A 22644-nucleotide genomic window follows, 5' to 3' on the forward strand; every position below is an offset into this window, starting at 1 on the left:
TTATGTACAAAAGTATTTGTACAAGTATTTAGCAAAAATTTCATTATACGTGTCATTTTCATTTCTTATACGTGTCAGTTTTCAATACAATTCTATTTTTCTGAAATAAAAATAGACCGTTCTTCACTTCTCATCTCCCTTTTGTTCACAAATGCCGTTCTCGATGATAAATCTTGAATCAGAAGTTGCAAAAATGTTAACGGATTTAGCTAGCTCGTTGAAGATTGCTCCAGATTGTCCAGTGCAAGAAGAATCGCTGAAAGAATCAATCTCCTTTACTGAACAAATTGCAGACACTTTCAAAACGGGGGTTAGTTTCCACTTTCTTTCCCTAACTGTTGAATCAATCTGCTTTGTTGAATAGATTGCAGACACTTTCAAAACGATTAGGGTTAGTTTCCACTTTCCTTCCCCAATGTTGAATCAAAATTTGGATTTACAGATAAATTTGATGATGTAGTTTACAGCAACCTCATATAATTTATGCAAAATTTTGAATAAATTATCTTAAATTTAAAATATGTAATTGGCACTAATATACAAAAGATTAAATGCAGGCTAGGCTAAAAGTCATAGACATCCTTAAAACTATTTATGGCCAAACTAACTGTTGGTCTCATCTATTAATAACTTTTGAGGATTCATAAATAGACGTTATAGCATAGAAATTATATTAAAATTAATATTCTACTAATAGATATTAGATTTTATTATAAAAATATATTATTACATACAAGCACAATATTTTAAATCATATATATGAGCTCAATTTTTTTGAGATGTTTGCATATATATTTAATTTACATTTTCAATAAGTAAAAATATTCCTAAATAAAATTTAAAAACGTTTATTGACTTAATTGTAAGCATGAGGATTTGTTTAATGTAATCTCTAACTTATTATTAAAATAATTAAAATTATTTATTATTTAATGATTTAAATTTTTTAAGAAATTGTTTTTATTTTAATAAACTAATTTTATTATATAATAGTTTAATTAATATCTCAATTAGTGAGATATATTTCCCGAAAAGAAATTTTATTTTCTTAATGTAAAATATGAGCAGTGCACCTGGAAAAGAGAAATCCTACTTTCTTTCAAATGCATGAAATTTCATGTGATATTGTGATATAATTTTTGTTAGTAAGTCAATAATTTTAAAATATGGTTATCATAATATTTTTTTCTTAAGACCGCTAGTAGTTTTTTTTTTTTTTTTTGTCAGGATCTACATACTCGTAGATGAGTTGTATCATAGATACAATAAGCCGCATCAGGGAATACTTTCATCCAATAAAGTTTATCATCTAACCGAAAGATACGCAAAGATATCTCCGGACGTTTAGATAATAAGACTTTAAAGTCCGAAAAAAACCCGTAAAGTCTTTTTCCAAGTTCCTGAAAATCAAAGCAAACAAAAGAAACATAAGAATGATAAATTAAGTAAAAAAATATGTAAATTGTGAGAAAAAGCGAGGACACCAAGTTCTCGAACTTGGCATTTTATTCTTGTTAAATAATAACTTTTTTTTTTGAAACTTGTTAAATAATAACTTAATTTAATCTATATAATTTGCTGTTCATGGCTAGTTTTTTGGCTTAATTATGTTCATGCATGTTGTCTAATTTTAAATAGAGCTATAAAATAGGGCTTTTCTCATAAATACCTAAGTCTAAAAGAATTTTTGCAAAAAATACTATCTTTTTTTTAAAACAAATTGCAAAAATACTATCTTTCAAAAAAAATTGCAAAAATACGGTGGTTGCATATGCAACCATATCTGCAACTGCTAGCAACCATATATGCAACCAGAAATGCAACTTTGATGAAATCTGTTAAAAATTATATTTAGTTGCAAAATAAGTTGCAAGCAGTTTCAAATGACAAAAAATGAGTGCCCCTGCGGGGCCAATACTAATACCACAAAATCAACCATGAAATCAACTAAAATCAAATCAAAAATCGCCATAAACTCCAATCTACCTACCTTCAACCATCATAAACTTTGGATTCACCCTATTCGCCCTATCACAACTTCGTCAAAACATCTTCTTTTAACACCGCGCCACCAGACTCGTCGCCTCCGACCAAGACTGAGGCCGTCCGATCGATTCCGGTGAGTTAACGGCGGAAGGTGCAAACAGGGAAAGAAAGTATGCGAAAGAGAAATTAACTTTGAAACAACTATGATATAAATGAAAGAGACGAGGGAGGGGGGAAGAGTGTGAGAGAGATGATTGTGAGAGAAAGAGCGAAAGAAAAGAAAGGACAGTGAAAGGAGTGAGAAAGAGATGATAGAAACGTATATTTGCAAGTTTCGACTTTATGTTATGAAAAAAACAATAAATATGCAATATTTGCAGATGTATCGTAATATTGCAATTAATATACTAAAATGTGGGTATATTTCATAAATTCCCTATAAAATATTCTTAGTATAAGCTCTCATATATTTAGATATTGAATTTGCTCACGTCTTCAATTTCAAGTTGTCCGCTTATGGCTGGATTTCAAAGTTGAAAATCGGATTAAAATCTTTTTATAATAGTTCAGCCTTGAATAATTTGAAGTATTATTCTCAAAAATTCAAAGTATAAACTGTTCAAATTCCTCCAATAAATTAAGTATAAATATATAAATATTAGTTTTTTTTTTTGACAAAATGCAAATTCATTCCATTAAATTAAAACAAGTTTAGTCGGGACAAATTCGCAACTGACAATGCAATCAGTTTTAGATAAACAATAAAACGAGCTAAACAAATAGCCGCATTGTTTCCGGACTGCTTAACACTGAATCCAAGTATTCTTGAAACTGAAAATAAATACAAAGGTTTCTCGAGTAATCAAGCCTACATCAATCTCGAAAATGGTAGCTACACAATTGACCTTCACAACAGTTTCATGGCGGTTGCGATGTTCAGGCGACTCAGTTGTAAAAACTAAGCAATGAGGAACAACAGTCCTCGAATAATGAACAACTATAATTTGTGAAAGGTGAGCACATGCGATCGCCACCGTTCCAAGCATATCTACATGCCGGGAGCCAGCTATAGACATGCCGAAAATAATCCAGATCTCCCAAAACTCCATCCCAATCATTCTCGTTGATAACACAGAAAGACATAACAACCACAAATATAACAACGCAGAATCACCCAAAAATTGGGTACTAAATCAACACACGCCAAAAGGTGAGACGGGAAAACACAATCGGACCTTTGATTACAAAAGATATGATTTATTCAGAAAACAATCAAGCCCAAGCTCAACTCCGAAATAAATCCGAGAATAAAACTCGATTGGAATCTTCGAAGTTTAAGCAACACTCAATTTTATTGAATTAGAAAATAAGTAGAGGGCGGAGGGAGGACGGCGCACTGGGCAGGGGAGGGAGGTTGATTAGAGAAGTAAGGGGAAAGGAGGCTTGAAGAGGAATTAAGGGGAGGGGGAAGGATAGATTGGGAGAGATGGGGGGGGGGGGGGGCCGTGGAGGGTAGATTATAGGTCATGGCAGGTCGACTCTCATTAGAGAAGAGGGAGTAACTTAACGTTATATTGATTTTAAGTTATAATATAATAAATTTTTTAATATAAATATATATTCACATATCATATAAAAATAACAAATAAAAGTACAAATCTTTAATTCCAACTTACTCAATTAAGTGTTTCAGTGGTTAGAGTTCAATCTCATCTCTAAGCCAGTTCGAATAGCCCATGGTGCCATATTACACACCCCTGCCTCGAAATTTTATTTTTGGTAACTATCAGTAAGTATATGACTAAAGTTCTTACCGTTTCCCATTGATACATACTGAGGCTTCAACTTAATACTGAATTTTAATATGATTCTCCTCTTCTTTGCTGTGACTATTTTATATATATAAAAGGATCCACAAGTTTCTATGACAATCCACAAGTTTCTGGACAATACTTGAAAGTTTCAAGACTGCATATGAGGCGGTGGACTCTAGTAAAGAAGCTATTTGCAACAAAAAAAACTTCAGTGCTCTAAGTTGCATAATGGTATACAAATTTGCTCTCATGTTCATATGTGTAGCTAGAGCTTCTCATTACTTACAATCACTTCTTTTTAGGATTAGTTTTGAGTGCAATTGTTATCTGATATCATCTACAGTTTACTGTTTGCTCACTTGTAACTTTGCTGGCTGCTGCATGGATTTAGGAATTTATCTGTAATTTTCATATGAAAGCACTTGTGTTTTGATATATTCTTTTGGTATCATTGTTTACATGTTTCACTGGATTATAGAAATTTTCTCCAATCAGGCAGTATCAGGGTGCATTACTAGCTGAATAATAGAGTCTCTTTACATGCTTTGTGAGTTGGTCTTTGTAAACTTAACATAAGAAATATGTTTCTGAAGACTATGTTTGTTTGTAAGGATAACAGTAGTGGACTTTGTATTCATTTAATCGTACTTAATCTTTGAAGATAGTCAATGGACTAGTTTCTATAACTTTGTACTTAATCTGTTTTGAATCCCTTTCTTCCATTGCGCACAATTGTTTGGTTGAACCTTTATCAGTTTAGGAAATTATTCGATTGGGATGCTTTTGCGTGATTGTTTAAAGTTGGTGTCCTTAATTTATGCTCTTATAGGATGGAGTCCCCCAAAAGAAAATTTATTCAACACTAGACTACTATTTTATGCATAAAAATTACAAAGGCGTGCGATTTATGGATAAAAATAACTTGTTTTTGCATATCACTATTCTAAAGGGTTCAAGGAGGAAAACCAGCCTCCTCAAAGCAGAGCTATGTAGGTTACTTCTGTAGTAGGCATTTTAAAGTTTTGAATAGTCACTTCGTGTACAGTTAGGGATCATCCACAGTCGGTGGCTTGTTGGCATTTCAAATTTTAGTTTGAGAAGATATCCTAATGCGTTTTTCAGCTAGTGATGTATCATGATACTGTCACCAAAGAATGCTGCTTTAGTAGAAGTTGAGACTTTTTTTATGTCTTAGCAGGATTTTTCAGTTAATGGTCAGCAACATGCTGAAAAGAAATTCCATGTGACGGTAACTAAACCGAGACAGGCGGAGGAAGATACCAATTTTCAACCAAATTGTGGGAAAAGTTCTGCACCACGCGTTGGCTGCAAGGCCAGACGGAAATTGAACTTGCTGACTGAGGTTACACTTTAGTCATTATATATCGATCATTCATATATTTTTCAGGTTGTGGAGTTTATTGGTTGAACTTCTATGAGTTAGGATGAGAAGAAGGAACGGAGATTCCTCCGGATGTTGGCGAACAGAGAGTCAGCCAAACTGACAATTCTCAGGAGGCAGGTATGACCATCACCGCTAATGTTTTATTATGCACGTATTGTGGACTTCAAATTTAGGTTACTTGCCTTATTTTCTGGGTGATACTTCGTGAAAGCATGAATAGAAACATTTCCTGGTTATTCATAAATGATTTCATGTATGTATAATGAGTTTACAGATAATTAGCAAATAGTAAGTTGGTAGTTATCCTATGCTACCCAATTATGCCTAATTAAGTATTACCTCCCTAAATATATTAACTGCAATATATTAATGCCTATCCTTCAACAGATAACTAAGAGCATCTCCAACCATAGAGTACCCTTAGCTAAAATGTGAGTTGGCATACCATAATTAAAAATTATAGCCAACATCGTCAAAAAACTACACTCCAACCACGCCCACCTGTTGTCTATAATTTTAGCCAACCTTCTATGGATGGCTAAATTTGTCGAACCTCTACAGGTCTGTAAGAAAATCTGTAGGAAGATTGCACATCATTTACTACCATATTGAACTGATATATTCTATTTTAACAATTTGAAATATTAATAACATACTATTTTTAAATTATAGCCAACCAAGATAGCCAATACCATTGAAGCAAAATGTGTTACAGGTTCAGCAAATTTTACATAAAGTCATACAGGTCCAATTTAGCCAACGATTATAGCCAACGCCGTTGGAGATGCTCTAAGAATCTAAAACATGCATTTGCTCTCCGATTGCGTTTTGATATATGCTGTTGCGGGACTGTACTTTGTTCTCTCAATATATTGTTTTTTAATCAGAAACTGAGACTTCTTTCTTAAACGATATATTGCAAAGGCTCGTCGTGTGGAGCTAGAAAGGAAAGCTGCTGAATTAGAATATGAAAATGAAAAACTAAGGAAGGTATGCAGCGTTCTTTATCAAGTTTAATTCCAAATTTTTAATTAGTTTGAAAACGATTGGAGAAATTAATAATAGTCATGGTAAGTATTATTATGTTCTAGTTTATATGCACTTAGGTATATCTTGTCATAGGCAGTCTTTGAACTGCTTACCATCACAAAATCTGCATAAATACTCACTTTGATTGTATTTCTGTAAAAAGATAAAAGAGGTGGCCATGAAAGAGCATGAATTTTTGAAGAGAACTAACGAGAGCTTAAAAGCTCAGGTAATAGTTTCTCATTTATAGATATGCACTTTATCATAAGAGATTTAGTCAATTAAACAATTCCACATTCTGCAGCTAAATTTAAACAGGGTGACAATGAATGTTGAAGTCGAAGAAACTCCAGAGGGATCAAAGTTTGACAATGCTCACATACCAACTTCAACATCTACAAGAACTCAACCGTCCAGCTTGCCACATATTACTCCAGGTTCAAGTATTGTCCAGTCTGCACCTCAAAATGGTATTGCTTGTACCTCTAAAATTCGCGTGCTAACAGAAGGCAAGACTTCTCTCTCAGAGCATGAAAATCCTGCAAGGACGAATGTACCAGGGATTCCATTTGCACTGCCATACACTTGGTTGTTTCCTCCTTATTATGCTAATGGAGTTCCTCCCTGGTCATCGGACTTGGCTCATGAACATAACATAACTAAGGCATCTGGTACCAGTTCATTTCAGAAGCCCCTAGCTGATGTGAAGAACGATCAAAGATACCCACTCAAAAAGACAAGAGGCGAAGCTTCTACCTCAACAGTAGTTACTGGGCCTTCGGCACAGGTGCATTGTGGGAAAGCTTCCGGAAAAGAACTTGCTCATAAGCATAAAGTAACATCTGCAGCAGTTACTGTTAGTTCATCAGAAGGAAATGAGGAAAGTGTTATTGGTCTACACGCCAGCCCAGAAGATGCCATAAAGAGAAGGAATGAATTCATAACTTCTGCAGGCACTACCAGTAGTTCATCAGAGGAAGATGAGGACCAAAATGATGGTCGTCTACTCCGGAGACAGATGGATGCTTTTGCAGCAGCAGCGGCCAGGAAGAGGAGGAAGGACATTGTGAAAATGAAGAACTTTCACTATTCTCGTCAATCTCATGTCAAGACATGAAGCATTTAGGTGGAGAGTCTACTGTTCTCCTTAGTACGTGGCAGGGGTTGGACTGAGTGTTGTTGCAGTATACTTGACAACGAAAAATGACTTCTAAAGAAAGATTCCTGAACTCGAATAAGGTTATATATCTTTCTTTGGGGATCAGTTTTTCTTAGAAAGTATACCGTAACCAGTTAAGTTTCTTACTGAAATCCTGTTTTCAAGTTAGCAAGGTTATCTTCAACTTCGAAATACTTCTGTACATAAATAAGGCTTTTCGGATTTTGAGGAAACTGTGCTTGTTTTATGAGAATGTTTCTTTTTATTGCATATACCTATGTCCTATGATATGGAAACAGAAACATATACTAATAAAAATGCTGAAGACTATCCAGAAGAGGAACTAGGAGAACATATAATAACTCGAAGAAATAATATAGGAACAGATCATATTCCTCTCGGACAAAGAGAACAAGTACAAGACTTTGTAGGATCAATAACACAAGGAATTAATATAAATGGATATTTTCTAGATTTAGATAATGTATATGATGAGCAAGAAATAACTAGGAGAATTAAAGATTGGAATCTAGGAATGTATATAGCCCTAATGAATGCTAAAAATTTGGATAATATAGATTATATTTATGACCTAATATCCAAAACAATTATCGGAAAAGCAGCATTCTGGATTGAAAGTATAAATCATGCATTAAAAGAAGAAGCAAAAGAGAATGCTAAAACTTGGAGTGATATGTTAAACATGTTTGATGTAGTATTAAAAAGAGAATTTCTAGGAGAACAATGGTTTGTAGCACAAGATCAAGTAATGGTTGAAAGAAAAATAGAGATAGTAATGTATCTAAACAATATGAAATGTTGTAAGATAACTAAATTACCAGAATATACTATAAGTTTTTCAAAACTATTTTATGAAGCAAAGTTCTTACCAGATGAAACTATAGTATATCAACAACTTTATTATGATCATTTACCTTCACCATATAACACAGAAATCACAAAAGAATATAATAATCTAGAACCTAAAGAAAATACGTTAGGAGAAAGAATTAGAGTATTAAGATTATACTTAATGCGTAAATGTGAAGAATATAGAGTTCAACAAAAAATAAAAAAGGATAAAAAGTATGGATTAAGGGAAATATGTGGATTTACAGAAAGAAAACTAGTATTTGGGTGTGATAATAAGCTAAATAATACAAAAAATAGATATAGGAAATATAAAAAATCAAGTTATAATAAGGATGAATATTATAAAAAACAAAATAAACCATATAGGCCTTATAAAACATTTAAATATAAAAGGAGAAGATTTAGGAGATATAAAAATACTCCTGAAAATAGGAAAAGATTTAAATATAAAAGAAAGTTTAGAAAAAGGAGATATACCAAACCTTTACAAGGTAATAATAAAACAAAAATAACAGATTGTAAATGCTGGAATTGTAATGAAAAAGGACATTATGCTAATAAATGTCCAAAGTTAAAACAAAATGGAGTAAAATATATAGATAGTACGGATTTTATAATGAAATTAGAATATATAAAAGAAGATAATAACAATGATTGGTACAATGATGAAATGTTTTATATTAGTGAAACAGAGCCTGAAGAAATCAATTATATAGAAGAAAATAATACTAGTAGTGATGAACTATTTGAAACAGAATAAGATGGTAGCTATATATGTCGAAGCAGATGTAGAATATAAGCCTTCAAAATATATAAAACAAAAGATGTTTATAGATAGTGGAGCAGATATTTGTTTAGCTAAAAAAGAAGTTTTTATCCAACATAAATGGAAAAGAACAAAAACACATAGGATTAGAGTAACAGGATTTAACGAACATATGAAAGAATTAGATATAATAGCAGAAAATGTGAAGTTTATATTAGATAAAACTAGGTTTAAATTACCTATAGTTTATCAAGAAAATAATATGAAGCAACAAATAATATTAGGAAATAATTTTTTAGATTCTTTTAAAACCCAAGTAATAAAACAAGAAACAATAAGTCTATTAACTCCATGTGGAAAATGGATAGTATTAAAAAGAATAGTACCTGTAAAATCAATTAGTATAAATAATATAAGAACTGAACGACAAACTAATCTAGAACTATTGAAACAAAAGTATCTAGAAGCATTAAAAATAAATTTTGGAGAGCATCCAATGAAATTATGGGAGAAGGAAAAAATATATGCCGAAATAAAATTAATAAATCCAAATGAGATAATAAGGAACCGACCAATTAGATATAGTCCAACAGATCAGAAGGAATTAGAAGTTCAAATAAAGGAACTGTTAACTTTAGGATTAATAAAGGAAAGCAAAAGCCCACATAGTAGCCCAGCCTTTTTGGTAAGAAATCATAATGAAACAAAAAGAGGAAAAGCCAGAATGGTAATTGATTATAGAGAATTAAATAAAAAGACAATATTTGATGGATATTTCCTACCATACAAAAGGAATTTAATTAATAAAACAAGTAATAAAAGATGGTTTAGTAAATTTGACTGTAAGAGTGGATATTGGCAGATAAAATTAACGCAAGAATCTAGATGTTTAACTGCATTCAGTGTTCCACAAGGACATTATGAATGGATAGTATTACCTTTTGGACTAAGAACAGCCCCTCAAATATTTCAGAGAAGAATGGATAAAATATTTAGAGAAATGAATGATTTCTGTTTAGTATATATAGATGATATATTAATATTTAGTGACAGTCTAACAGATCATGTAAAACATCTAGAAGATTTTATTAAAACAATTAGGAAACATGGAATTTTATTATCAGAAAGAAAATCCGAAGTATTTAAAAATAAAATAGAATATTTAGGATATATTATAGATTCTGAAGGAATCCAGTTACAAGATCATATATCAACAAAAATAAAAAATTTTAAAGAAACATTAGAAAATAAGAAAGAAGTACAACAGTTTCTTGGAATAATAAATTATGCTTCAGATTATATAAAGGATTTACCAAAATTAAGAAAACCCCTTCAAGATTTAATAAAGAAAAATAAAATTTTTGAATGGACTAAGGAACATACTAATATTATAAAATTATTAAAAACTAAAGTAGAAAATTTGCCAAAGCTAAGATTACCCAAAGATACTGACCAATTAGAATTATTTACAGATGCTAGTGATATAGGATGGGGAGCAGTATTAGTAGCTTTTGAAAAAGATGATATTGATAAAGAAAACCCTTTAATATGTGGATATGGAGCTGGGACATGGAAAACAAATGAGAAAAATTATCATATTAATGAAAAGGAATTGTTAGCTGTTAAATTAGGAATAAAAAGGTTTCATTACCATTTATTACCTGTAAAATTTATTGTAAGAACAGATAATACTCAAGTAAGATCGTTTATATTTAATAAAATAGACCCTTTACCAGAATTAAATAAAAGGAGAAATTGGCAAGCATTTTTTAGTTGTTATGATTTTGTTATTAAAAATATATCAGGGACTAAGAATGTTCTTGCAGATTTTCTTAGCAGAGAAAATGGACAGGGATAGTATGAATCGACAGGTGGAAGGAATAATAGCAGAAATCAAGAGGAAAAATCAGCAAATATCAGATTTAAACCATGAAATAGAAATTCTGACCAAAAATCTTGAAGAAGCCCTGAAAATTCTTAGATTAGAAACCCCTCAAACTTTTGTATCTCGATTAGCCTCCACACCAGTTATAAACACTATTACCCAAAATTTACCAGAAATGCCAAAATCTTTAAGTTCTATCAACCTAACCGATAGAATTAAACATCCCAAGGATTACATACAAGCCTTTGAAAAAATAACCAAATTTTATGATTATAAGTCAAACACCACAATATTAAGAAATGGAAAGTTTAGCAAATATCCAAGGTATATTTGTAAAGAAAATGCAGATCCAAGCCTGGTTAAGAGCTTATTAATGTATGGTTTCATTGACAAAATAATGGTTGATGAAACGTTAACTAGTATATCAATGTTACCATCATTAATAGCAGAAAGTGTTCAAGCTATGATGCAATCATATGGACCAGGAGGAATCTATGGAGTACAGGTATTCGATGCTTGTACCGATTTAACAGGGAAGCCAATATTAATATGTCAAATATTCAAATATGGCAGAAATACAGCGATAGAAGGTGATAGTACTAGTTTAAAAGCCCCCATGCCATGTACTCTAGAAGAATTTGAAGATTGGATATGCAACAAAAGAGCAATTGGAATAGCAGTTCTAAAATCCAAACTGGAAGATTTTATCAGAGGAAGGAAGGCATGTGTATTAGGTTCCAGAATGGGAGGAGATGTTGAAGAAATACTAACATTATATTATAATAATGATGTTTTGAAAACAGATACAACTGAGCTGACGGCAATGTATAAAAGAATTACAGAAGGAAAATATAATCATTCTATGAAGACAAGAGAGCTCTACAAGGAGATGACACCAGGACAAAGAAGGAAGACGATAGTAACATTACAAAGCCCCTCAAAAGAAGAAGGATGTTCTAATCCTTTTGAATGAAATGAGAAAATATCTGTATGGCCCAAACTTTAAATTTTTGGTTTGGTGACCATACTTAATGTTTTACAGCCCAATGTGAAATTGGTGACTGTAGTATAATAAAGATGTCTTTACAGCCCAATGTGAAATTGGTGACTGTAAAATATTAGCAAAAAATATTACAGCCCAAAATAAAATTGGTGACTGTAGTATAATAAAGATGTCTTTACAGCCCAAATGTGAAATTGGTGACTGTAGAATATTAGCATAATAATCATATTTTTACAACCCAATATGAGTTTGGTGATTGTATCTTATTAATTGATAATTATACGGCCCAATATAAATATTGGTGACTGTAAAAAGCAGATATGAAAGAACAGGAAAATCAGACGTCGGCAGCAGATAAAAGAACGTGGAAGAAAAAGCAGATATGCGAAGATATGATTTGACAGCAAATACTGAAGATTCAAAGGAAAAGAGACAGTGGGAATCTAAAAAGAAAGAAAAGATGGCACTCAGAAAAAGAAAAGATGGCATTCAGCAAATAATTCAGAGGCTTTTGAAAAAGAGAGACAAAAGGAATCTAAATAATGGATGTATCATTATTGTAGTAAATTATTGAAATTCGAGTGTATGGCTGTAAGTAAAGGCAGGATCTCTATATAAGAGACCTGATTGTAATGTTGAAAGATATCAGTTCTTGAAATATATCTTAAATTTCTCTACTCTTCTCATGGCTAACTAAACACCTTCCCCTACAATCTAAAACTAGAAAAACATATTCGTCAACAAGATACCATATACAAATATTATCTATTTGTCATCATAAGTTATATCATTTAAAGCAGAAGATGGTGGATATCTGTCGAGCAACCTGGTTGCAGAGCCAGTAGACGGGAGGTCATAAAAGGGCATAGCAGACATCAGGGACTCCGGTGAGCCAATCTGCTTGAAAGGTATGTCTTATTTTAACAAATAAGATAAGATTTTTATATGCTATCTATAATTTATGTTATGCATAATGTTGATGAAAAATGTTTAGAAGTTATAGATTGTAGATTTTCTTTAAAAACATGTTTGTTTTTGTTAAAAGTTCTAAGTGCCTACCCTCTTTAGGGTCTGTTAGATATAAAAAACGATCCCCCAGTAATTGGTATCAGAGCCTGCAAAAGGCAAAATAGATTATGAGTCGAGATAAAACAAGAATTCGATTTCAGGATTATAATGATAACATACGAGAAATGAGTATTGCTGATTATTATGATTATTGTCATAATTTAAGTAATAGAGTAATATCCTCTGGAGATAAAGGCTTAATACTTTATGCTATAAGAAGTTTTGAAAGAATCAGAATAGGTTATAAAGATTTTTATTTAAAAAATAATTTATCAGTAGATAATGAGATAAAATCTCTTTTAAGAGTATCACCTAAGGAAGTAATCCCCACATCCTATATTAGAGATGGAGGAACAATAGAAAGTTGGAAATCTTTACCAGGATTTAAAGGATATTCAAAACCCGTTTTAAAAGAAATGTTTAAGCATATATAATGAGACCCCCTAGTAAGATAAAAAGAATAATAAATAATGGATTAAAATCTAAAATAATATCTAATCTTTTAATATTATTCAAAATAGATAAAATAGAAACTAAAAAAATGTGTAAAAGAAATCTTGAAAAAAGTTTAAGTAATTAGATGGAAGATGAAATTAAGTTAATTCAAAAAATAGCAAATAAGACACCAACTTATAATAAAGATATAAATCAACATATAGAAACTTGTAGAATAAGTTTAAGTATTATGGAGCAAAAGGAAAGTAAAATACAAACATTGAGAGAGATGTTAGAGCAAAGAGATGAACAAATAAGATTGATACAAGAAGAAAATTTAGAATTAAGAAAACGGAATTTTATAGAAAGAACGGGACGAGAAATATCTGAAAAAGAATATAGAGAAGCATTAAGAGAATCAATAGTAACAAAGGCTATAAAACTGAGAATAAAAATCCAAGATTTAGAATATAATTTAACTTTAGGAGTAATCGAATATGATGTTAGTTATCAATTATTATTAGGAATGGATTTTCTTAATAAAATTCAGTATAATATAACAAACGAAGGAATAGAGATAAATGATCAGAATAAATTAAGATTTATAGAAAGAATATGAATATCGAAGCAGAATTAAAAAATAAAGAAAAAGAATTGAACATCGTAAATAATATAATAACAGAAACATTAATAATATCTCAAGAAAAATATTTAGAATATTTAGAAGAAAAAAGAAAGTTAGAAAACCAAATAAAACAGTTAAAGGAACAAATAAACAAACCTAAGAATGAAAAAATTTGGATCATTGAAGGAGAATGGAGTAAGCGAGTATACAAAAATGAGTAACTCGGAGGAAAGAATAAAAGAGATTTGGAACGAAATATTAGTAAAAGAAGGATTAAAAACAATAATAACAAAAATAGAGGAAAACCAAGAAAAAAGTAGACAGATTATAAGAGAGGAAATAACAGCTTTATGGAATATATCCGAAGTACCCACTTTTAAACAAATTCTAGGAAAATTAACAACAATTCAAAATTATTTAGAACCAAAGAAAGAAATAGTGGAAAATGAAGAAAAACCAGAAGTAGTACCTATAAATATAATAAGAAGTAGTATTAAAAGCCCTATACTTATGGATATAAGTAAATCAAAACCTCAAATGTCAACAGGAGTTAAAAGAGCAATAAATAGTCTAGCAGAACTTCATAAAAAAGGAAAATTCTGAATAAATGTCTAAACAAGAACATAGTGTAATAACTTTTCTTAAAAAACACGGAAAAGAAATTATGGAAAGAGAAAGAAAAAAGTATGAACCTATAAAAAATGAAAAGGTAGAACAAATAGATAAAAAAGATGAATTAGAGGAATTAAAAAAGGAAAATTTTAAGCTAAAAAGTAAAACTAATACAGAATGGTTAAATAAATATAAATTTTATAAAAATAAATATAAAATTCAAAAGAAAGAATTAAGAGAAACGAAATCAGAAGTAATGAAAGTATTAGAAAATGTAGAAAATTTAAAAAACGAAATAAGTCAATTAAAAATAGAAGTAAGTAGACTAAAAGGAAAAGAAAAAATAGAATTTCAGGATAGTAGTAATGAAACAGATAAAGAACAAATAGATAGTAGTAATACAGAAGAAGAGGAAATAAGGTATCTGGAGGAATCAGATAATAAGGAACAAGAAATTATAATAAAAGAAAATCAAGAAATACTAGAGGCTTTGGGAAAAATGAAAAATATAAATGCTATAATAGAGGATGAAAGTGATATAGAACAAGAGGAAAATTCTATTAGACAAACAGATAATGATATGGAAACAGAAACATATACTAATAAAAATTATGATGCTGTTACTTTACTCCTTTGAATTCAATCTCTTACATATGACTTGGACCTAAGACGGAATTTTCCTGACATTATCGTACGATTAACTAGAATCGATCATGGCTGATACAATGATTTACAAATCAATATAGGACTTCTAACTCTATGACTGGAGTCCCTCCACTCCAGAGATCCTGATAAGACCTGATTCTCGTCTTCACCAAATTTGCCTTTCACCACAACCTTGAAAGCCCTTTTCTGGTGAGGCCTTTCGAATACCAACTTTTTAGGTTCAACATTAACCGAAACACCGGGGGGTGGCATTACTTTGGCCTCATATTCTGATTTACCAGATCCAACATTGGTCACACTCCGGAAGAAAGAGGCTGAAAACTTGGTAGAGTTTTGAGAGAGCTGTATATGCATAGAAGGATAGTTGAGGCCATCGAATCCTCTAGCGCGTAAAGTTGAACAATCATGTAGGTGTTTACCACCAGTTATTATGCGAATCATTGTGTTGTTGTATCCTTCTTTGCAGAGGAAACGGATGTAGGAGCCTGGATTCATTTCGTATATCAGGCCAGGGTCCAGTGCTTTTGTTGGGTTTATTTGGCCTGCCCCTGTGGCCAATTCAGCCTCCATTGGCTTCACCTTCATTGGTGTAGCTGCGGAGAACTCATAGTTACAAGTCATAGAAACTTTAATAATCCACTTTTCTCAGAAAATTATTATTCCTCACCTGTGGTCATGAGAGCGGATTTGATAGCAGAAGGGGACCAGGCGGGATGGAAGGACTTGACATAAGCGATTGCACCAGCAACATGAGGAGTCGACATTGATGTTCCTGATATTATGTTGTATAATGTAAACCGATTATCAGTACTGTCTCCGGTCAAGGTCACTAATGGTGAGTAAGCAGCTAAGATGCTGAGTCCCGGGGCAGCTATATCTGGCTGTAGGTCCACAAATTCATTAGTAAGACACTTCAATCAATACTTATGTTCAGGATATACTAAGTAGATTAAGTAGTATTGAGACCTTGAGGATGTTCATAGAGATCGATTGTGGACCTCGGGATGAGAACGATGCAATGAAGGGAGCATTCGCTATGTTAGTAGTTCTTGATTTGTGTATTGTACCTTTCGCCACCCTAATAGTTACAACTTTGTTACTTTTGAGTGTTCAGAAACAAGGAAGAATGCATATGAGTGCAAGTGATAAAAGGGATGACAAACCTGGTTGAGTTGATATACTTTTCTATCTTTTTACCGTCCTTCTGGTTGACAACCGTTGCAGGTATCAGAAAAGAAAAGGCCACCTCGTCTGAATAGTTGTCGTCACCGGACATTATGACTCCAGCTCCCCTGTTTTCACTTATAGTAGAATCCTGGCCATTTGATCCCAGACAGTACACTATTTTCCCCTTCACCTGCTTCTTGCTTAGACTCTCTTCTTCACAAGCACTGTAAGTAACCACCGTACAAAATCTTTTTATACATATTCTGGCAATTCATTTATATTCTGGTATTACTTGTTTTTATACCTGGCATTTCTATATGAAGCTCCTCCGCTACTGGAATTGGCTGCTAGTGTTCCGCTTGTCAGAGAAAACATATGTTTTTTGGATGAAAATGTGTTAATAGAAATTCCCTGCCAACAAACAAAAGTTTTGTTTAATGCAGGCAGCAAAATGTATAGTATTGTTCTTGAATCTTGATTACCTTGGCTCTCATGCCATTGCCTAATGTAACATCAGTCTCGAATTGCCTATCCATACTGGTGGCACCAGCAGTGAACATCCAAGGGGCAACATTCTGGACAGTAGCTGTGTCAGGCCCATAATTTCCTGCTGCACACACTGTCATGATCCCCTTCTTCATCGCGTGGAAAGCCCCGATGGCCATCGAGTCTTCAAAGTAGATTCGGGATGGGCCTCCAATGGATACTGATATAACATCAACCCCGTCAGCAATGGCTGCGTCGAATGCAGCCAACATGTCCATGTCTTGGCAGCCCATGCTCCAACACACTTTATAGGCTGCTACGCGAGCTGATGGAACCGCGCCCCTAGCTGTGCCTTTGGCTAAACCATACAAGTTTGCGCCACGGACTGAGTTCCCCGCTGCTGTAGAGGCCGTGTGGGTCCCGTGACCCTCCACGTCCACCGGAGTTAATAGGTCGATGGGGCTGCCGGCCAGATTGAAATACTGTGCACCTATCACTTTGCTGCACGAGAAGGGTCATGACTAGTTACGGCTATATCAAAATTCTGGTTCCGTCACTACTTAAAACAATGCCTATGAAATTAATTCAATTATTTGGGAAAATATATGTGAATGAAGGAAATTAACTTGTTGCATCCAGTAAAATTGGCAGCCCGGGCACATTTGCCTTTCCATTTGGGTGGGGGAGGTCCAAAGCCTATATCATTGAAGCTGGGTGACTCCACATAAATTCCTGTGTAAAAACAGATTCACATCACATCAATTTTCACATGTACTGAGATATAACATGAACTCCATCATGGTCCCAAACTGCAGATAATTACCTGTATCTAGAACACCAATTATAAGGTTGCTTTCAACCTTAAGGTTTCTCTTAGTTTTGCCAATCTCATCGGACAATCCGAGAAAATCCCAGGACCTTGTAGTCTGAAGCTTTTGTATAGTATTGGGAAATACTGATACAACTCCCTCTTTCTCTGCAGGCAGTTTTAACATGTAATTCATCCGAATGCATGTAATAGAGCTGCGTGCTACAAATGATAATAGGGAAAATGTACATCTTCTTGTTATTAGGCATACTTGACAGATAGGTTGCTTCATGAGGCAACAACCGTGCTGCAAACCCATTGAAGCTTCTGTGGTAGCTGTAAATCTTGGATTCACGTGCTATCCTCTCACTGTAAAGATCAAGAATCCATGCATCATGAAACAATTTTGACATCTTTGGTTATAGATGTGCAATGTAAGCTTCTTCTCTCTGTCGTCTTTTTTTTTTTTTTCATTTCTATATCAATGCATAGATGTGATGAACGGGTGTCAAGCCAAGTCCCATGTTGTAAAAATTCATTAGTATGAAGAGTGAAGACTTTTGGGAGGAGTAAAAAATAAATCCGTATGAGATTGGACACGATCCCAAACGAATAATAATATACAAACAGAGTTAATAGGTGTTGCACGGCCAACAATACGAGACAACACACTCTTTCTGCTCCCAAGTCCTAACTTTAGATGCATGTGTAAAAAGCATGCAACATAACTTACTCTCCAATTGCGTCCGAAAGAATGTCATGGTGGTCATCTTCCATCGTCTTTCTGCCGCTCCTTTCGGGTAGCTCTCCCATGTATACAATGTAAGGCTGTTCATCGACAGAAAAAATATCACTCACAAAAACTCCATGTCAAGGCTCAAGCTGATAAAAAGATTAGCATATATAGTACCAAGTTTCATAACTTGCGAACAAAAGGGATTATAAGATCACACGATACAAAGGAAAATTTGTAGTGCAACTCAATGGCAGGAAATTGAACTACCTTTCGTTCATTCTCATTATTGGTACCAGCGGCACTGATCAACAATGCCAGATTAAAGAACATGAACATCGCTGTTATTTTTACCAAATTCTTCATGCTTTTTATACACTTTCACTGTCACTCTACAAATAAGATAGATACGCTGAATTAACTGCACTAGTGAAGCAATGAGGCAACATTCTCTATATATAATAGTATGTTCTGTTTCTACAGTCTCTGAGTACGAAAGTGTACGTAAATTGAATGTAATACTAGGCAGACCTCCAATGTCTCCCAGTATGTTTGAACGAGGACCTAGGATAGAGTTTTGTGGCCCAAAACATGGATCTTCATCTTTTTACATTTTTTCAACTTTGTGAATACCACTTTTGTCTGAATTCATTTATGATTATTATGTCTTATCAAAAATAGTAATATTGGTAAAATTGACCAATTTCTTAAAGATCAAGATTCCGTAGTTTACCTCAACTTGATTCATGAAATTTAACAAAAACATGTGATTGGCATATTACTTTCATGTTCAAAACAAAACTTATGCTCAATGTATAAATTCTAGGTGATCATAAAACCAACAAAATATCAGCAAGGACAAATCTAAATTATTTCAGAAAAACTAAAATATCTGAAATTTTATGTTTAAAAAAATTGGTACGGCTCAATTTGATTTCCTAGTTTCACCCCTTGCGGCCTTGCCTGAGTCTGTACCATCCTTTTACATAAAATTTCACATAATCATGTCAACTAATTATTATATCCGATTATTTTAACTATTACTGTTATAGATGTTTTTTTTTTTTTTTTTTGTCACAAGATACTTTCTCGTATAACGAATTGTATCAGAATACAAAAGCCGCTGCAAGGAGTTCCTTTCGTTTAAGAAAGTTTACCATCTAACCCTCGGACATGCAGAGATGACCGGGGACGCTTAGACCATAAAGCTTTAATGTTCGATAAGAAAACACCCATAAAGATCCCGCTACCATTCTTTCTTCCAATCGCATACCTGAAAAAATACAATACAAATAAAACATAATAAGTTCATACATACAGCAAAATAATAAAACTATCTAAAATGATGGAGGAAAAGATTTAACAAGCTCATAAAAATTGAATATAATATAATTTTTTTAAAAAATAAGGAAAGTAAAATCAAAACTTATATAAACAATTCACTAAAAAAATCTATACCAAAGAGATAATGAGATCTCTTTGGTTAGATACATATTAGGACCATCAGAAAATAACTAACAATTATGTCAATAAATATTTAAAAATATAACTAAGAAATTATAAATAAAATTTGAAAACAAAGGTAAGATATATCTAATCAAATATTCTTGGCAAACAAATTTTTTGCGATTTTAGCTGTCATCAGTATCAGCAACATAAATTTGGTATACACCAATCAAACCAATCCACCATTAATGGCGCATTAATACCTCATTAAGGCACAATAAAACAATCTTATATGCCGCCCATGAATAAAAATAGTGGCACGAGTGGCCTAAACAGTAGAATATATTATAATAAAATTCTATTTTGCTAAATGTAGATCATTATATTAATACTCAGTTTAAAATCTAAAACATACGTTCTCAAATAAGCACTACTTTCCTATAGCGTCACAAGAAGCGATTCATATCAATTGATTATATATTAACTGGAAGTTCGGCAAACAGCTGATTCGAAAGGGACATATATATTCCTGTTGTTGTAGTTTGTCTCGTGATGCTGTTCAGTTAAATTAGCTGTAACTTATTATGTTCGATGCTATACTAAAAGTTATATTTGTCGAGCATGAATATTATTGATTATGCGTGGCACACTTCTGGCTTTAGAGTGAGGGGTACATAAAGCCATAGAGGGATAAGCGGAGGTCCATGCGGATCTCCTGGCTATGCATGGATTTGGAGTGACCTACTATGCTCTGGAGAGCTTTTAAAAAAAAGAGTTATGCATTATATCAGAAACAAAATTTTGTATAAAATGATATGATATTACCACAAAGACGCGTCACTGGTAAAGATGAACTCAACGTGGCTTAAGTATTTTGTCAGCAAGAAAAATGAAAAATACTCCTCTGTTTTTTAATACATGACGTTTGACATTTTGGTCGGGTAGTTAAAAATATTATTTTTAATTTTTTTTTCTGAATAAAAATATATAATCAAAATTTTATTTCACAGAAAAAACCAATTATAAATAATACTCCCTCCGTCCCACAATACATGTCTCTTTTGTAAAAATTACGCATATTAAGGGAACATTAATTAGCTAATATTTTCTCACTTGTACCCTGATAAATGTATGAATGTAGACTCTTATTCAACATTTATTAATTGTTATACAACTTTCAAGAATGATAATTATGGAATAATGTCAATATATTTGCATTGGCAACTAAAAGTGGACAAGAGTGTTATAGGACAATTTTTTCCCCAAAAAAGACATGTATTGTGGGGTGAAAGAAGTACTCCCTCCATCCCATTTTAAGTGTCCAGTTTGACTTTTGAATAGTCAAATTGACCAAGTTTTGACTGAGATTTACGCATATAATATAATTTTTAAAAGTAAAAAAAATTATGTCATTATAAATTACATACAATCAATATACTTATATAAAGGAGAAGCGAGGGGCGTGTATGTGGCGCCTCTCACATCGCTCCGTTCTATTTTTCTAATTTTCTGGAATTTTCGGATGAAAAATATCAAAAATTAGAACTACCTTTTTTAGTTTCGGGTATATTGGAAGCAAATTTCAGAATCTGATTTTGTTTCGCATTATTTATGAAATATAGCAGTTTGAAAGTTTTAATATGATTTTGTTTCATATTATTTAATTATGGGAAAGAGCAGCACAAACTATCTTTTTTAGTTCCGGGTATATTAGAAGCAAGTTTCAGAATCTCATATTATTTCAAATTATTTATGGAATATAGTAGTTTGAAAGTTTTAATCTGATTTTGTTTCGGATTATTTAATTATGGGAAAGAGTAGCACACAAGTCTCTCTGCACCTATAAATACCCTTATCGGTTGTAGGATTTTGGATAGATTATTTAATTATAGGAAAGAGTAGCACACAAGTCTCTCTGCACTTATAAATACCCTTATCGGTTGTAGGGTTTTGGATCATCTAAACACAACCTCCTCTCTCTCAATACCACAACTCTACCTCTCTCTGATCATAGTTTTATTGCTTGATTTCTAACTCGGTGGTGCCGTTCTTCTGCAACGATAAGTGAAGGCTGTTTATATAGCATTAAAAAAATAAAGGTTGTTGCAAGCAAAGGTGGTTATAGATCGCTATGTGGGAGTCGACAAATTGAAACAAAGAAAAAGAATATAGTCTTGACATGATATTGATGGATGATATCAATAAATTAACTATTAGTGATGTATGTTTGTTGATTATTCTTTTATAATATTTGTTTTATAATATTTACTTTATATATAGGAAAATATGGTGGAGAAGCGATGGGCGTGTAGGTGGCGTCTCTCACATCGCTCCGTTCTATTTTTCTAATTTTCTGAAATATTTGGATGAAAAATATCAAAAATTAGAACTACCTTTTTTAGTTTCGAGTATATTAGAAGCAAGTTTCAGAATTTGATTTTGTTTCAGATTATAGTAGCTTGAAAGTTTTAATCTGATTTTGTTTCACATTATTTAATTATGAGAAAGAGTAGCACACAAGTCTCTCTGCACCTATAAATACCCCTAAAATCATAAGGTTTTGGATAATCTAAACACAATCTCCTCTTTCTCAATACTACAACCTCACGGATTCGTCGTGCTTTAAATTGTTATTACCTGTATAAATTTATTTTCATTTTTTCACCACGAATTATATT

General features: G+C 32.5%; 2 protein-coding genes across 5 annotated transcripts; one reads left to right on the plus strand and one right to left on the minus strand.

The window, feature by feature from the left end:
* Nucleotides 1-59: 59 nt before the first annotated feature.
* On the plus strand, nt 60-7663 carry LOC108225291 (uncharacterized). 4 transcript variants are annotated; one of them, XM_064080271.1, is made up of 7 exons: nt 172-310; nt 3896-4031; nt 4996-5163; nt 5245-5322; nt 6130-6195; nt 6398-6463; nt 6539-7663. In XM_064080271.1, the coding sequence occupies exons 2-7, from the start codon at nt 4029-4031 to the stop codon at nt 7349-7351; spliced, it is 1194 nt and encodes a 397-aa protein (XP_063936341.1). In that variant the 5' UTR covers nt 172-310; nt 3896-4028; the 3' UTR covers nt 7352-7663. The 4 variants fall into 4 exon arrangements, with proteins under 4 accessions (XP_017255612.1, XP_063936341.1, XP_017255614.1 ...); XM_017400125.2 differs by having other exon boundaries at nt 4999-5163; XM_064080272.1 differs by lacking the exon at nt 172-310 and adding an exon at nt 3505-3775.
* A 7596-nt stretch (nt 7664-15259) lies between these two features.
* Nucleotides 15260-18946, minus strand: LOC108225475 (subtilisin-like protease SBT4.15). The gene is made up of 11 exons (XM_017400343.2): nt 18791-18946; nt 18521-18615; nt 18059-18156; nt 17803-17955; nt 17606-17711; nt 16976-17480; nt 16798-16904; nt 16490-16717; nt 16293-16404; nt 15994-16207; nt 15260-15919 (listed from the first exon to the last, which is right to left on the minus strand). Exons 1-11 carry the CDS (start codon nt 18884-18886, stop codon nt 15372-15374), a joined length of 2262 nt encoding a protein of 753 aa, XP_017255832.2. The 5' UTR covers nt 18887-18946; the 3' UTR covers nt 15260-15371.
* Between the last annotated feature and the right edge of the window lie 3698 nt (nt 18947-22644).

Source organism: Daucus carota, chromosome 6 (genome assembly GCF_001625215.2).
Source record: "Daucus carota subsp. sativus chromosome 6, DH1 v3.0, whole genome shotgun sequence".
Classification (NCBI taxonomy): Eukaryota; Viridiplantae; Streptophyta; class Magnoliopsida; order Apiales; family Apiaceae; genus Daucus; species Daucus carota.